Source organism: Magnolia sinica, chromosome 11 (genome assembly GCF_029962835.1).
Source record: "Magnolia sinica isolate HGM2019 chromosome 11, MsV1, whole genome shotgun sequence".
Taxonomy (NCBI): Eukaryota; Viridiplantae; Streptophyta; class Magnoliopsida; order Magnoliales; family Magnoliaceae; genus Magnolia; species Magnolia sinica.
Genome location: NC_080583.1, coordinates 71,468,966 through 71,487,307, shown reverse-complemented (window position 1 = coordinate 71,487,307; position 18,342 = coordinate 71,468,966). Strand labels below are relative to the sequence as shown.

The 18,342-nt window shown below is 39.6% G+C and overlaps 1 protein-coding gene across 4 annotated transcripts in view; it reads right to left on the bottom strand.

Moving 5' to 3' along the window:
* Window positions 1-221: 221 nt before the first annotated feature.
* LOC131219324 (uncharacterized) overlaps window positions 222-18,342 on the bottom strand; it is a 32,271-nt gene continuing 14,150 nt past the window's right edge. For all 4 annotated transcript variants that reach the window (XM_058214396.1, XM_058214397.1, XM_058214394.1 and 1 more), the window contains 5 exons: window positions 16,592-18,294; window positions 15,693-15,741; window positions 15,339-15,586; window positions 15,104-15,211; window positions 222-616 (listed from right to left, as the gene is read on the bottom strand). In XM_058214396.1, the coding sequence (XP_058070379.1) occupies window positions 388-616; window positions 15,104-15,211; window positions 15,339-15,586; window positions 15,693-15,741; window positions 16,592-18,294 (2,337 nt within the window). In that variant the 3' untranslated portion in view covers window positions 222-387. The remainder of the gene's footprint in view (window positions 617-15,103; window positions 15,212-15,338; window positions 15,587-15,692; window positions 15,742-16,591; window positions 18,295-18,342) is intronic.

Sequence of the window (18,342 nt, the reverse complement as noted above, 5' to 3'; positions counted from 1 at the left end):
TCTCAGCAATTCCCCCCCTTCTTCTGCGTGCTGCTACTATCCTCCCTTCTTTTTCCTTCTTTTTGTTTTTTAATGCGCAGTGATGAGAGAGACGGATGGATGAGGGATGCGTTCAGATTCAGTCCGCACCTGCCTGGACCTAAAATGAGTCATGTATGGCCGACACGGATGTACTGGGCCCGAGCCCACACCTATTACAAGTTCGTCAAGCCCGGGCCCACTGAGCAACTTCTACATATTAATTATATGTAAATACATATCTAATATACATTATTATTATGAGGCATTGGCCCAGCACACCACTGAGCCTGAACGGAAGGTAGGGAGCGAGATAATGCAAGGCAGAGAAATGGCGGCAAAAGGGGAAAAAATCAATTTAATTAATGATTAAAGTGAAAGACAGGGCACCCCCTCGGGAAGATTTCTAGGCATTGCTACCGCCGTCACGTATCTCTGTGGGAACGGTCTCCGGGCCATTGCATCAGAGGACGACGAGCTCTCGGCCCCATCCGCGCTGCCCCGCCCATGGAATCTGGCAAAACGATTGATAATGGAGAACCGCTCCAGATCCTGGCATTCGACCTTTATATCCACGATTGAAGCCTGTTTGTCCATCCTGCATTGACAAGAGAGAATTGAGAGAGGGAAAAGAAAAGGATAAAAATGCAGACAAATCTACTCATTCAATCAAAGAGATGGGGAGGTTCCCAGTTAATGCTTGGAAATTGGTTGCGTAGAAGTTTCTACGATACATCAATGTCCTGCATTTGGTATCAAATGCAACTTCACATGCTCCAGCGAATGTTTTCGTTAAGTTTCAAAGACGATATTATAGCTTTTTACTACTTCAACATATGTGGCCAAATACCTCAAAAATAATACATGCCGCATGCATACATGTACAAACATACATAACAGAGGTCAGTACCATGGATATGTATGTGTAAATGAAAAGGCAAATAAAAATCCCAGCTCACCTTATTCTAAGTTTACTTCTAACCACATGGATCCATTTTTTCTATAGAAAAATGATATTCTAATTAAAGATAATTGATAGGATTGTCCAATAAAAAGCGTGGAACTCAAGCAGGCCTTCCTTGGCGGAGTAGAACTGTGTGTGCGGGTGTGTGTGTGTGCGTGTGCGCGTGCGTGTGATTATGACAATTTTATTAGGAGGCCTGGCAGGCAAGCAAAATACAAGAATTCATTGAGACTGGACAGGATCTTCATAAATACACAAGCCGATGAGAACATCTTCAAGAATTTGAAGCCTTCCCATCCTTCGAACTAAGCCTCACTCCACTCCTTAAAAAGATTCACAGTGTAGAGCAAAAGAGGCAACAGATTCTGGTGTAGGAATGTCTACTTTGAAATTTTAGAGAGTATAGCTAGGAAGTGTGAGGAGTACCAGCGGGAAGCGCAACTCAAAGTGAGAGAGGCACATCAGGATTTGCACAACTAAGCTTTAACGAAATTTCCTTCTCTTTTAATGGGAAATTTTTTTATTAAAAAAGGCAAAAACTCATACAAGGCATCATGCAGAGGAAAGAAATCTCCCTGTAACACCCCATGCAAATCACAATGCCTTTTATTGAAAACCTTAGCTGATTTAACACATTCTGTATTCAATCACTTCACCTTCTAGATCATCACTTCCTGTGAACACAACTTATTCCCAACTATGTTGCTACTGTGTTCATGCCAAATTGATCATCATGAAGCAAGCAGAGTGAGGTACCGTTGAGCTTACCGCTTTTACTTCCCTTCCTGCCACCCTAAAAGGGACTCCAATAGAGGATGACATGACCCAATTCATATACAGAAAGAAATTCCATCATATCTTCTGCACATAAGAACAATGCAAGGACAAGTGATCCACTATTTATGCATCCCTATGACAATGAAAGCAACAATTTGGAAAAATCATCTTTCCACTCAAATGATTAATCTTGAGAACTTTAACCAGCAAGCCACGGAAGGGCAGAACACAAGGCAGCCTATGTACTTCCAATGATCTCTAGGAGGGATTAGAAGCAAAATAGTCAAATAGAATGACTTGGCTAAAAGGCGACCCAATATCCGACACCATCAACAAGCCTTGCCATGAAGCATATCCATGAGACAGACAAAGTTACATAACGGTTTCTGTGTAAGCAAGGGGACCAAACTTAACCCCCACAAATCACCATAGAAAACTTATTGGGAGATAGGAGCCCCTTCCTCCAAGGCAATTCTGAACAGGATAGGCAAAACTATATGATGAGGCCCATCTCTACGCCATCTATCCAACCACGACCAAATCCGAGAATTATCCCCTCAGTAAAGGATATCTTTCTTCTAAAAAGAGCAACAGCTTCCAGCATAGTTTTCTAGAGGCCAGAAGCCCTATATATAGTGGATTGCAAGAAAACAACCCACCTTCTACCCCATGCTAGTGGTCACGCTTTTCCAAATGCTTCCTCCTCAAACCCCCAAACACATTTGCTCAAAAGGGCTACATTTCATAAACTAAAGGCTACTCACCTTCCATATTCTTTTGGTTTGTGAAACTTTTACCTGCTACCAAATGAAAAGGCAAAAATAAAATAAAAAATGATGATGATAGTAATTCTCAGCTCCTTGCCAAAGAAAATCCCTTTGGGTTCTCTCTGATCTCTTTATAACACTCTACATAGCATAAACATCAAGTAAAGCCGCATGCGTGCCAAAGACAATGAAAGTGATGTGGCCACCAATGGATTAATGGCAACTTTTGCACCCAGATAATTTCCTCTCCATCTTTCCAACTACTACATCTCAGAGGTGTTTTGCTGGCTTACCAACACATAAAAGCCTAGTTGATAGAAATTTTCCCAATTTACAACTAAAGGGCCTAAATGAAAGCAATAACATCTTCAAAACAATTCGAACCTCTAACAACTTAATTTTCTGGATATCTTTCTTTTGCCCCAACACAGCCTCAAAACATCAGAGAATCTTTTGCAGATCATCAACTTCAATATAATCTACCACTCGGAGGAGAGTGCCATTAGCAAATTGAGGGTGAGATATCTGAAAATTAGCATACTCCACTGCGAAACCATTAACTAAACCATGATCCCTTGCCCAATCCTGCCAATATCACAAAAATAAAAGGAGAGCGGATCCCATTGCCACAGCCCACTAGTTAAATTCGCCTCTGGCACTTGGAACAAAGCAGAGGCCAATTACCCTACAATTGACGAAGGAGATCCTTGCTGCTCTACGAGCAATTCAAAAGTTCCAAGCTCACGTTCTCAACCAGGAGTTCACTCTTCGAACAGATTGCAAGTCAGTTAAAGGAGTCCTTGCCAAGGATGTTAAGGCCCTAGCTGCCACTCAGATCTTTGCACGATTGCAGGCAATGTTCTCCATGTTCAACTTCACAGTTGAACACATCAAGGGGACCCATTCACCTTGAATCAAAGAACAAACTGGACTAATGCATTCTCACATCCAGCTTCTCCACTTGGAGCTCAAGCCTAACCGACTTATAGCATGTAATGAACAAATTTCTAGTTAACATAATCATAGGCTTTCTCCATATCTAGCTTAAAAATAGTGCCTGCATTGCCCAACTTGTGTTCAGAATTAGTACACTTGCAAGCAATTAGGACCCATCCAATACATGCCTGCCAAAGACAAAGGAACTTTGAACCTTCGAAATGATGCCCCCTAGCACCTCATGGAGCCAAGATTTTGTAGGGACTCCTAATAAGCCTGATCAGCCAATAATCCTTCAAGCTCTCAGAACCTTTTTTAGGCATAGCATGTGATGACTGCTTTGCCCGACTTCTGTCTGGAATTAATGCAGTCGTAAACATTTAAGGCAACATCCAATGTATGCCTGCCAAACATAAAAGCACCTTGAGCCTTTGAATGATGCCCCCCAGCACCTTAGAAAGCATAAGAGTGTGGACTTAGCAAAGGTTTGTAGGGAGTCCCACTGATCAGCCGGTAAACATTCCATCTCTCGGCACCACTTTTTAGGAACTAAGGCAATGAATGACGGACTAATTAACTTAGGTAATCTACCCCTCTTGAAATTTTCCAAAACAACAGACATCACATGCCCCTCAGGGTTCTGTTTGGGTAGAATGCAAAGTCAAGAAAGGTGATGCAAAGCAAACATGTGACATATGCGGAAAGCAAAGTGATATAGGCGCTAAGGGAAGCACCTTTTGTGCCTGTTGGTTTTGCTAAAGAAAAGTCCTAGAAAATGCTTTTCCCTTGCATTTCCAACTGTTTGGATTGGAATCCCACAACGGAAGCAATGGATGAACAAGTGGGTTCACCGACTCCGCTTCTTGCAAATATTTCGAATAGCCATCTACCTCTTCTGAAGGTTATCAACAGCATTGTTTTCAATATCCGTATGGACGCATGTATCAGACCCTTGGGATATAGAAACATATCAGGTATCGCATGGGAAATATCACATGTATCATGTAATGTATCGCTGTTTTTGGGAAACATTGGGAAATTGGTTGAATTTTTCAAGGAAAAAATCAGGAGAAGTTAAAAAAGACATTATTATACACTTAGAACTCGAAAGATCGCAGAACAAGTACACAGTAAATTTCATTTGTATAGGGCTTATCGATCATGGAAGAAATGCATGAAAGTCGAAAATCGGAGGCCAAAAAAAAAAAAAAAACTGGATTTTCCTCTATCTCCCCTATTTTCCACAAATTTGAATATTGGAGGCCAAAAACCATGATTGAGCATGCAAAACATGCATATCATGGATTATGAACTTCACTCCACTAATTCCAAGTCATTTAAACAAGAAAATAAAAGTTCAAACTAAAAAGAAAAAGAAAAAAAAATAAAATTCACTGATTTCATTTCCGGCACCGCACGCTCTCTAATCTCGGTCACAAGGATAAATAAGCTTCATTTCCTTCCCATCCCATTTGACAATCTCCCTCCCTCTCATTTAAATGATTCATCTCATCCTTCACATTAGGCGAGGGGCAGAATCTGAGCCAAAAGCCGGGCTAAGTCCAACACCTCCTCATCCATTAAGTGTCTTCTATATGGAGGAGACAAAATGACCTCCAAGCCCAAGAAAGTGAAGCAGCCTACATTATGGTGTTTTACATTTTTTTTTCTATTTTCCTGATAATCTTTTAGAACTAAATTTATTACTATATATATATATATATATATATATATATATATATATATATATATATATATAAAACACCGATGCATGCCCACATCGTCCGATGCGGATCCAAAATTGTCCTGTATCATATCATTTTCGGGTCAGCTAATATGCCACCTGAAATTGATATTCAAAACCTTGCTCCTCATTGACGAAGAGGCTTTAAAAGCATTTGCTTCTCCTAACATTTGTAATACCATCAAAGAACTTCATATTTTTATCACCTTCTTTTAGTGACAGATCGCTAACTCTACTAGATTTCTTCCTATTTTATATTCTTTTCCAACTCAACCTTTAGGGTTTGCCGCTTTAAACATCCCTATCCAAGAGGGGGCCTCTTCTTCTTTGCTATCAATGGGTCGAGTATGCCTCCAATATCCTAAGCTTCTCTTCTTCAAACGACACATTATTAGCTTTTTTCCAACAGTTTATCTTTCCTTTTAACTATCTGACCTTCATCAGGAGTTTGTATCCAGCCCGGCCCCCCATATTCATGTTAGTCCACCATTTTTTAAAGCATTAACAGAGACATTTAATTGTAAAAGCAAGGTGTTCCATATCAGTAATGGTGGCTGTCACATTATCGATAGGGAGTATCAGTGTAACAACCAATACGAGGGGCATAACGGCCAATACACCCATGTATCGGTTGATTTTTTTTTCTTGAAAAAAAAAAGTATCCTGAAAATTCAGAAAAAATGTAAATATTCCAAATAAGTATTCGTTTTTTGTTTTGAACATGTTTATAATAGTGTAATGATCCACTCGGTGAAAATACTATATCGACCTATCTGATGAATTTATGAACCTGACAACCTGCGATTGATTTCAAACCTTTAAGAAATGAAAACTGGCTAGAAAACTTCACGTGCTCAATGTCACGCAACTACCAATTTCTCTAAGAGAACTGGATAGTATTGGAGATAAGCACCAATAAAGCTCTGACACAATGATGCACGAAGCTCCTCCCATAAGACTTCTTTTGAATAGATCAATAGGCCCACACAAAACCATCTGAAAGAAAAGAATCCCCATAATCTCCCGAACCACTAAGGTGATGACCTCCTCTACTTTTGATTCTTAAATAAGAAGAAAATGAACTCCTTAATCGTTCATCTTTTCTTAGAAGCTCCCAACCCCTTCATAACTATAAAGTAGGAAACCTTTGAAAAAAAAGGAAAGACCAGTAGGGTTGGACATCCAACCTTTATTGTATTTATAAGACAATATGCCAAATTACCTAAAATATCCAAAAGGGAAAAATAGGAAACAGGGAAAAAACATAGAACTTATAGGCCCAAAGGCCCACGACCCAAACCAAGGTCCAAAGCAGCCCATGTATACTATAACAATGACACCATCTTCATTGAGCATGATTCACTAACCCCATTCTCCCTTGCTCTTTGCAAGATTTCATCTTCGAGCTATTCTCATAATTGACCAACCATGCGAGGTTTTGAACTCTCCTATGCCCCCAAGATGTTGTCTTCTTAGCTTTAGCTAGATCACCATCCATATCATCTAGCCTCAGTAAAAGAGAGATGGATAAGATCATCATTTGCATCATCAAAAGACAAGCCCAAGGAAAAACCACGCCAAACAGTACGATCAGAGTTTGATCATGACCCACGTTATCTCCTTCAACCCCTGAACAGTCTCCCTCTAGCATTGTGAGCTTTCATTTCTGCCTTCAATAATCCTCCATGTCAATAAGGATGGATCATGAAGGAAAGATGCTCTCACAACACTTCAACTCCAGAAATGTTTCATGGAAATATCTTCTTGAATCATCCCAATGTTATGATGTGATAAATTATGTCTAACGTTTGCACCAACACCAATCTTGGTGATCAACTTCTCTAGATCTCCTGCAAATGCATTCAGTATTCTAAAAATTCACTCCTACCAACCAGTTCAACTTGATTCCTGCAATTAGGTTATTCACATCTCCGGTTGTCAACCTGGGATTAACCTTCCAAGGAACTAACAGAGAATTAATTGCATCTTCCTCAATTCCCAAATTGAAGAGGTTTGGTAGACCACAACACTTATGATGTCATATTCCAACAGTTGGAAAAAAAAAAAAAAAAAAATCCAACAATCACCGGGCATGTTGTAAATATCCTCCTCTCCATAATCAAATGCGCTCAATGATGAGGCTCATACAAATGGCCTCATGTGGCCAGGACCCCTTTTTTAGCTCAGCCCAATGATACCCCACTAGGATCACTTTCTCGTGGGCTCACATGAGACAATTAGGAAGACAGCAACTACAGATGATCTGAATTTTGTAATGATGAAACCTCTGTAACTTTTTAAGGTAATCTTGAAGCATGCCACATGTCCCACACCAACTCTTCAACATCAGGTATAGGATTGCCAACTGGCCCCATCTCAACAGTCCAATTGCAATCAACCATAGCATCAGAGCATCTAATGCCAATAGCCCACATCCTTAAAAGGGGCTACCATCTCCTCCTCTCTGCTTGAGTCAGCACCTTCAACCTCTCACCCAAGAGATTGTCAGACTAGAAAAGGCCCATTGCCTGAGAAACTCTTCCCCTGCTCACCATTAGGCCAAGAGACTTTTGGTTAGAGCAAGTACCTGAAGAATAGATCCTAGACTTCATAGATTTGGATGGGGTAAAGACTATTGGAGACTCGCACAAATAATGATGAGGGATAGTACAAAGACCTTGTTTAAGGCATCCCCACAGCAGGAACTCAGGTCAAGCTCTAACACCTTGCTAAAGACCCAACCCGACAGAAAGTTTCCATTCCTCAGGCATGAAGGGACTCCAACAAAAGAGATCCAGATATTAAGGAAACCTTCCTCCAACTCCAAGCTCCAAGGTCACAGGAATAACAAATAGTCTCAGCATAGATCCCCAAGTTTCAATTTACAAACTCTATTGCTTTCCTCGAAATCCACCATCCAGCAGTTGAGCACTCTGTAGTCTCATCAACCAACATCATTCTTACTCCTCAGCGATCTCTCTCTTCTCCCCAGCTTTGTTTTCCCCTTTCTTCTTTCTCCTTTTAATATATTCAGTGATCTTTCAAAAAACAAACATCATTCTTACTCCTATAGCAGCACCCTCCTACATGTCCTTCATAATGTAGATATATCTTTCCTCATCATTCACCACATAAGCATCCTAGGTATTCTATAATATTGTCTCCTGTGCAAATCCACCCACTTCTCTCCATATATTGCCATCAATTGTCTAGAAAAATAGCTTTGAATAGTTCCTGGCATGAAGCCAAACTGATCTTCTAATATCCTTGTTCATTGGCATTGTCATTGTCCACCATGCTCCGAAGCTTAGCATGACTCAAGTTTGATCACTCAATAGCTGGTACAACTTTGTGCATCTCCTTTGTTCATGTAAATGGGTACCACAAGGTTTCTCTTCCACTCATCAGGCATTTTTCCTGTGAAATTTTGCTGGAAATGCTAGTTAAACAAACTAATCCAGCATTATGCGGAATCTAATCCAACCTTTTCTTTCCTTGATATGGTTACCTTTACTTCCCTTACCTGACTTCTATGAAAATATGCATACCCTCCCAATCCCCCAAGTCCAAGGCTCTTGCTATTTCTAACCCCATGCCTGATATATATATATATAAACCAATAACAAATGAGTTGCTATGTCTCAATCAATTTAATAATCACAAATGAGGCATCTAACACCCTTCCCCGAGTCAGATTGGATAAGTTTAGATTTCCTTTGCTCAAAGGTTTTCTAGCCATTTTAGATACTTATATCGAATCAAGGATTCTTCAGATAAAGGCTACCAAAGTTGTATCCACTACCGAGTTTATTAGGTTTTGGACCTCACCTCAGTACTTTCTATAGCAAAGATCCACCATCATGCTTCTTCTTTCTTTCTTCTTTTTTTAATGAAAGATGTCCATTTTGCATGTTATTTATATAACAAAACAGAAGCCTCATAGAATAAATTTGAATGTAGTTCATGCATCATAAGACCAAGGGATCACAAGAAGCTGATAACATTCAAGAAAAAAAAAATATCATAAAAAGTTGTCCACAACCAAGTCACAAATGCCTCAGGTGTGCAGCATTGAGGCCCAGTGTCCAAAATTCAAGCCTCGTGTTCACCCATCAAAAAACATGAATTGTAATAGAACTAACCTAGGGAGCCAAAGCTAAGGTTCTTTCTACTTTAAAGTTCCATCCTTAAGAGTTGAAGAAAGGTGTGAGACCTCATTCATTGTAGATGTTATTGAAGAGAATGACCAGGTGGCTAATTCATTCGCAGCTTTTTTGAAGAGAATGATATTGTGTGAAACGCTGCCACCAAATTAAAATGGTGAAAAAGATTTGGAGCTGTCCTATTAAATCTGACTTTACAGTAATGAGAATGCCTTACATGGTTCAGTTCAGACATTTCAAGACTGGTCACACGTTCGCTCAGGAAAAAGCAGGCACACAAAATGTTACCCACATCACAACCCCCTACGTTCTGTTCCTAATCCCATGGTCCAGACAATGGATCTTTTCCGATCTGCATCACTATTTTTACCAATCCAAAATAATGGTTCGTATCCCTACTTCCTTGAGAAGCTTTTGTCGGAAAAAGAAATCAAAGCAGCAACCCACCATTGGGTAGAGACGAGGCCCATGGCCCGGATGGGTATCCCATGGCTTTCCAAGTATTCTGGGAAGTGCTCAAAAGGGATGCGGTGGACTTTGTCAAAGAGTACTTTGAAAAGGGTGGGCTTCCCATGGGGATGGAGGCGTCATTTATTGCCCTCATTCCAAAGAAATGAGCAGAATCATTCAAAGATTTTTGGCCTGCCGACCCCCTCGGACGGATCCGAGGTCGGTGCCCTTTCTTTCCTTATGCAAATAACTCGAGATTTTTCTCGATTTCTTTCTGTTCATTTTTCTTATAGTTACTGAAAAGGAGTTTAAGTGTAGTGTAACGAAGTGCTTCCGTTCTGAAGCAACTTAACAGAGTCACTATAAGATCATGACAAAAATCCTTGAATCCAGATTTAGGTTGGTTCTAGCCAAAAAGTTGTTTCCGAGAAAAAGAAGCTTTTGTAGCAGACAGACAGCTTTTAGACAGTGCTCTTCTGGCACATGAAATTATAGATTCAAGAAACAGAGTGGGCAAGAAAGCAGTGGTTTGTAAATTAGACATTGAAAAGGCCTACAACCACATCAATTGAGGGTTTCTTGAGTACATATTGTGAAGGATTGGGTCAGGAGCAAATGGATTCAGTGGATTCAAGAATGTGTTTCATCAGCCAGTTTCTCAGTTTGGTCAATGGCTCACCCAAGGGTTTCTTTAAATCTTCGAAGGGATTAAGGCAGGGGGATCCACTGTCCCCTTTTTAGTTTGTAGTGGTAGTGAAAGCCTTAAGTAGAATGTTACTGAAGGGTCAAGAGGTGGGACACATTTCTGGATTCAAATGATCACAAAGAGCGATCAGGATAAGTCACTTGCAATATGCGGATGATACAATTCTATTTTGCAGTGCAAAGCTGATGATGGTGGACACTTTAGGAAAATCCTAACATTTTACGAGGTTTCCGGATTAAAGATAAATATTAGTGAGAGTGAGATGCAGCAGACGCTAGGCATTGGTTTATCCAAGGAGGAAGTTGGGGGGGTTTGCAAATGTTTTTGGGTGTGGAACCAGGTCTTTTCCATCCTCTTATTTGGCCCTTCCGTTGTGCTTAGGGAAGCCAGCAACTCATTTGCCGAGTAAGGTGGATGAAAGATTCGAGAGGAAGTTATCTAAGTGGAAGAGTCATCATTTGTCGATAGGAGGGCGAATCACACTAATCAAAGCGGCTCTTTCCAACTTTCCCCTCTATTTTATGTCCTTGTTCAAGTATCCAAAGTAAGTTTTGCACAGCTTAAGAGCAACTGAGGTGTAATTTCTTATGGAGAGGGGCTGAAGAGAAGTATGCAAACCGATCTTTTAAGGTGTTGGTATTAGAGTATTTTAGTCTATGAATGTGGCTCTACTTGGAAATGACATTGGAGATTCGGTTCCAAAGAAGGCAAGTTGTAGAGAGAAGTAATAGCTTCCAAAGATAGTGTCCAACCAGGGGGGTGGCGATAAAGAAAACCTCATGTTATCGAGCTTTGGAAATATGGAAGGCCATCAATTCAATAGGCCCTTTGTTTAAACTCAAGTTGGCTCTCTCTTAGTGATGAGATCCGTATTCGTTTTTGGGAGGATCCTCGGTGTTAGGATAGATCTTCGGATTTAGAATTTCCATCTTTGGCAAGCTTAGCACCGTCGAAAAATATAATGGCAGCTAGTTGTTTCTCCTCCAATGGGGAGAGTGGTGTTTGGTGCCCCCCTTGCCATGGAGAGTAGACAAATAACGAGACAGCAGACTTTGCCAAGTAATTGAAGCGAGTACACAATCTTCACCCATCCCTCACTTCAAAGGATTCCTTAGTATGGAATGCTTCCCCTTCAGGAAGATTTTCAGTTCGATCCTTCTACCAAATGATTCATATATCTTCAGACTTTCATATACAACAATTCTTTCAAGGTTTTTTTGTTCTACAATGCCCCTCCTAAGGTGGTTGCTTTTGTTTGGTTGGCTGAGAAAGAGAATCTTAACTATAGACAAACATTCAAAAAAGGGCCATGACCCTACCCAATGTTGTTAAAATCGTACAATTTACGATCCAATCATATCGTACACTCGTATGATTAAGATCGTACTACATAATCGCAAACTGGAATGAATCTATGAATCGTAGATTATATCGTGAATCGTACGATTTGACAGCAATCATTTTTTTTCTTCAAAAAACCATATTTGCGGTAATAAAAATCGTATTTTCTCTTCTTCTTCTTCTTTTATGAAATTTTTTTGGTTCTTTTGTTTTTAAAACCTATTTAGGGCCCACATGCATTAGAATATCACTTGTTTTGTTTCTTTTGAGAGAGTTTGGAGGATTTTGAAGCTTGTGGGCCATAGGAAACCTAGAGAAAGAAATCGACATATCTTTTTCGTCGCTCAACAGAATCGAAAGTCACTTGCTGCATTCGATTTCTACATTAAAATAGGTAACAATACATATAAAATATTCATCTATTCTTTTCTATTTCATTTCTTTCATATTTAGGTGAATATATATTTCGATTTTTTTCAGTTTTTTGCAATTTTTCAAGGCATTTTTGTTTAAATGTTATTTAGGCACCATATACATTATAATATCACTTCTTTTCCTTCTTTTGAGAGAGAGTGGTGAGATTTGGAGTTTATGTGGGCCTAAATAGTATTTTTTTTAAAGAGTTTTCACATGTATTTGAAATTTTCAATAGTTTTCTTATTTTTTTAATCATTTCAATACATATACGTTATACATGTAAATGGGGATGGGGAAAATGTTATTTTTTGAATCACATAGAAAATTTACATTTACATGGGATGGGTAATGGGGGTTATTTTTTGAACTTGATTATGACACGATGATCATACAAGAACAACACATTGACAATGAATCAATGAAACATCATACATCTTTTTGTTTTTCGCATATTCATTACAAAATGGATGATTGATGTGTTTTTTAAATTATGATTTTTATATACAATTTTTATATTTGTTTCTGACATGTTTTATGAAAATCTTTAAAAAAAAAAAAATACAATTTATGATACGATACGATTCAGACCCCTTTACGATTTACAATACGATAACGATTATGACAACATAGATCCTACCTAACATTTGCCTTGTGTATGAGTGATGCAAAAATGATAGAACACCTCTTCATTCATTGCTCTTTCGTGAGGCTAGTTTGGTCCGCATTCTTAGCATCTTTTGAAGTTGATTAGTTACGCCACAAACAGCTGATGAGTTATTATGGGCTTAGCACAACAAAAAACTAGCTAAGGATGAGTAAGCAATTTGGTGCCAGGTCATAATAGCAGTTTTATAGAATATATGGGGCGAACGTAATAGGCAATGCTTCCTCAATAGGAAAGGATCGCGGGAGGAGGTAGTGGAAATCCAAAAAGAGGTGTTAGATGGGTATTTGGGGCTAAAAATGTAAATGTTGACAGTGTCGTCTTTGCTTTAGATTGTAATGCTTGGGTTGTATTCTTTTCTGCTTGACATAGTAGGTTATTAATAAAAATATTCGGTTATCTTTTTTTAAAAAAGGGATCTATATCCCTAGCGTAGATTAACTTGTAAACTGAAGATATATTCGGAACAGAGATTTATACTTTGATTTATGCAACAGCATGCACCTAATAACATTATGCATGCAGGACATATAATACCAATAGTCACCATTTTAATATATGAATTATAAAATCAATTCATATACTGTATATACAATGCACCTATACTGTATATACAATGTACGCATTTGGAGTGACCCAAAAGATCCCCACCCTAGCATGGCACATTGGAGAAAGTAGCATACCATGTACCAGTGTTCAAAATATCAGTATCACGTTACGTATCGCACCCTTGGGATATGGATACGTATTGGTTATCACATGGGATATATCGGTTGTATCACGTAAGGTATCGTCGTAGTTGGAAATATGGGGAAACACTTGAAATTGGTCAAATTTTTCAATGAAATTTCAGTAATTGTTAAAAAAGACATCAATAAACACTTACAAAAAACAAGTGACATAATAGGTTCTCTTCGTATGGGGTCCTAATCCATGCGTTGTCTAACTGAATTGATGCAAGCATTATCAAAGTTTATTCACATAATTTATAAATGTAAGAAGACGTGTGGAAACACAAGTAATACATTTAAAAGAAAAAGAAAAATCACTAAATCAAGTTACATATATGTTTGATTTTATGTTTGGACACAGATTGCAACCGGTTCGCCAGATATTGGGAAATTTTTAAATTTTTTCAATTTTCCGCAACTTGTTCCTTCTCCTCCAAATCTCAAAATCGAAGCTCCCAATTCATGATTTTTCATGCAAAACATGAAAAAACATGGATTTGTAACAATTTGACATTGATTTAATATGATTTACGGAAAGGAAAAAAAAAAGATTCGAAAATAAAAAATGTTCACTGGATCAAACATGTGGGATATATCCCACTACTCGTGTGTTTCGTATCGCACTGGTGGGATACAAGAAATATCGTGGGATATATCAGCCGATATCGTCGATATTTAAAACATTGCCATGTACTCATACAATGTGCTAAAGCAACCCGCAATCCAGATAACCTCGTAAAAAAGAGGGCTTTGCATTCCTAATGCATGCCCCCTTTGTTTGAGTGTAGAGGAGTCGGTCGACCTCTTGTTCGTTCAATGTTCCTTCTCCACCATCATCTGGCTGGGAATTCTTCGATTGGCCAATGTGTTATGGGTGATGCCTCGTTTGATTGACTCTCTATAATATATCGAACTTAGCACGTCAGAGGGGGAGGCTTTCTGAGGAACCCAAGATGGAGGGTTGTTTAGTCAGATTGGTTAGAAAAGAATAACCGCTACTTTCGTAATGTTAGGTCTTCCCTTGAGGAGGTGCATAAAAGGTTGGAATTGTATAATAAGGGATTGGGTTCCCTGATTGTAGGGTTCTTTGTTTTCTTGTTGTTTTGGTTTTCTGTCTTTGGCCTTTAGCCCTAATAAAATCTTCATCTTTCAAAAAAATAAAATCCAGGTAACCTTGCACGTTCACACACAAGTGCACACACACGCACACACATAGACTACTCGCATATCACCATTGACAGCTCAGGAGCAATAGCAGAATCACAAATCAACAAAACCAGACACACCAGGCAAGTAGACAACTCATATTTTTTTAAAAAAAAAATGGGCACTAGTGTGATTAGCGACTGCTGGAATCTGCAAAAGCATCAGAGAACAATAGGTTGAGATTTTCCATGAAAGGAATCCAGTGAACCTAACTCATACCTCAGCAGATCATCCTCCAGCTTCCTTGCTCTCCCAATGAAGTCTTCCACAACTTTCGATAGAAATTGATCTTCTACACTCTCAGAAGCCTTCAGCTTTTCAGTTATACTGGACAAGTTAAAAAATATATTTATCAACATTAGAGGTGAGCATATGGATCAAAACAGTAGTCTCCAATCATAAGCAGTACAATAACGTTCATATTCATAACTGCAACAGAAAGGGAATTCCTTACATGTTTCTGTTGTTAGGGTGCACATGAGAATCACTTTGAGAGTAAGAGATCAGGCTGCATGCATCTCCTAGTGCTAATTTAGCAGCGAAGTATGTCACACTGTCATATTCTGCAGTGGCATCCGCGCGGAGAATTTCTGGCGGTAATGAGCGAAGAAGTTGCTGCATCAGCTGTGTTGTTAAAATAAGCCTTATTCGTGGTCGAGGCATTGATGGTCCATCTTCCATCATTTCGGAGTCATCTTCCACCTTTAATTGGAAATGCAACCAATGAAATTTTCGCCAGATCCTAGATCTAGGAGAAAAAATGGATGAAAAATAGGTACACAATATCACCGTTCAGCCACAAGCATACCTTCTCAATCCGCCGATTTGCAGCCTGTGCCCAATCCAGTTCTGCCATGCTGTAAATAAAAACAGTTTAAGCATTAATAGACCCACAGCAATCAACCACCTAGCCAGGAATTTCATTTAACAAACTTGAAATAATATACTGATCCACACACCATGACACCGCCCCACATGCAGGAAGGAGATCCAGAACATCAGGGTGGATGAAATTTCATGATTTTCATCCTCACACGCTCATAATGTATATGTAGTATAAATATATGATGATCCAAACAACTCCACAAGGTTCTAAATGGAGATGAATAAAAAATCACAATGATTGGATACTCTTAACCATGTGACATCTAGTATTACTGAGCAGGTATCTGTAATTAGACAAAAACATTGACACTCTGGCACTGTGCAATGCATGATACGCAGGCACCTAGTAATTGTACGTGGCATACAAGTAATTCAAATTAAACTGTCCAAATTGACACAGTTCAGATGTTTCATGAAGTAAAATTACACATTTGATTACCTGAATACCGGGTTGGTGGGCAGCATTTATTCAAGGGTTGAAAATGAAAAATAAAAATCAATGGTCCTATGTCAACAAAAAAGTGTCGACAAATCAGAAGTTAGGATTGTTCAGCCAATCTGATTTTGGGACCATGACTTAGCGACGAAGGATTCCCTGTGGTCAGTTTAATTTGAGATAATGTATGCCACATCTACAACTTGAGTGTCAGAGTATCTATTATCATACTCTGCCCCTATACACATGCATGCCAGAGGTTTTCTTTTTTGAAAATTACATTATAAATATTTGGAAATGTACAAAAAAAAAAAAAAAGATGTAAAAGCAAGCAATGTTTCTGAAAAGTCTCTTCAAGCATTGTAATTATTAGGAAGCATCAGCACCTGATATTTTGAAGCCTCTCAGAGCCTTCTGTGACTTCTTTGTGCCATGGTAGCTCTAATGCCACACTTATACGCTTCTTTGGCCTCACAACAGCCAAAGTCTGATTAAGAACAACTGGAGGCAAAGAGTGGGGGGAAGACAAGTGCTCATTCGCTGCTGCTAAGTTTGCTGGACTTTGCCAGACACCAGCAACCTGACTGGCATCAACAGCAGTTTCTTGCTCTGTTGCAGTATTGGCATGCAAGCTATCAGAAGCCTTTCCAAAAAAGAACTGCTGAGCAGCAGCTTTTGCAGGCCTCCTTGAATTGTCCATTCCATCGGACATTCCTGGGATCTGCCCATTCTTATAAGTCCCATACCGCTCAAACCAGGATGGTGCCATCTGTGGATTAATCTGGGGTCGCTCAGCTCCTCTAAGAGGTGTAGATATTGTACCAGGATGCATAGTATGACTGGAATGATTTTGATTGTTCCCTCCAAACATGGCCATATCCTGAGAAGGAACATCTCCAACATGAAGTTGAGAGGACGAATTTGCATTTAGATCTTTTCCCTCCGAAGAAAAGCATAGCATTTTAGAATCTGATGAAGGAAAGGATCTTTGGGGTGCTGCATTCAGTTCATTTTCTGCTGGATCTCTGACATATTTACTGTATCCATATACAGAACGCTGACTGGTCTTAGCAACTGTCTGTTCAGCATCAGAACCAAAATCTGCTCTTGGCCTCTTCACACCCTTTCTACTCGGATCAGTCTCTGCACCCTTCATAGCCTGCATTTGGTGCAATAGGGAATAATTTTGATGTGGAAAATCAGATGGTTTCAAAGTACGCCCAAAGGCTTCAATACTCTGGTTGGAAGCAACCGTTTTCTGAAGGGAGAGATGCTCTCTTTGGGATGGTTCCTGGGTGATCTTTCCTCTTCCAAGTTCTTGCTGATGTGAATGAACCGTTGGTGAGCTAGAGGCAACAGAATTTCCATCTGAAAGATGCTTTGACATAGATTCTTGCCCTTGGGATGCACCAGCTGTCTGTTGTGCCTGATCAGCCCTCTCTTGCAAGGAGCTATCTTTACATGGTTGCTCCTCCCCATGGGGTAACTGCTGTGAATTTACAGAAGATGAAGCCAAGTCAAATGGACCATTTCCTCCTTTCTTCATATTTTGATCATCTGCCTTCTGCGAGGCCCATGAAGTTGTTTCCAAACTTCTAGGTGATGGGTAGATGGGCTGAAATGAATTGGATGGAACCTTAGTTGATGGGCCACCAGATAAACGCTGTTGAGCTGGTATGTTGGTCCAAACATTGTGCATCACTGTTGAGAAGGCACCCTGTTGAGAAATACCTGCTGTAACAGGAGTTTGGGAAGCAAGGAACTGTTGGCCTGAAGCCTTCAAGTAGGAAGGCTGTGAATGACCAGCATCACGCATAGAAGCAGCAGGTACATGAGCTTCTGAAGGAGCAGAAAGATTGAAAGGTGGAATCCTGCTAGCGGCACCACGTGAAGATGCCCGAGAAGATTGATCTGCCTCAACTTCACCTTGAGATTCACACACCTGTCTTAAGCGAGAACCAGGTTCACTGTTTGCCTTTTGATCATCCTTACTCATAAATGAAAGATTGGACTGGTTGGAGATGTGTTGTTGTGGTAGCTGAACTGCTGGAGCAGGCAGACCAGATTTATCTGCTGCTGAGGAGTTACCCTGCAGAGAAAAACATTGAGGTTTAATTTCCTGTCTTTCCTGAAATAA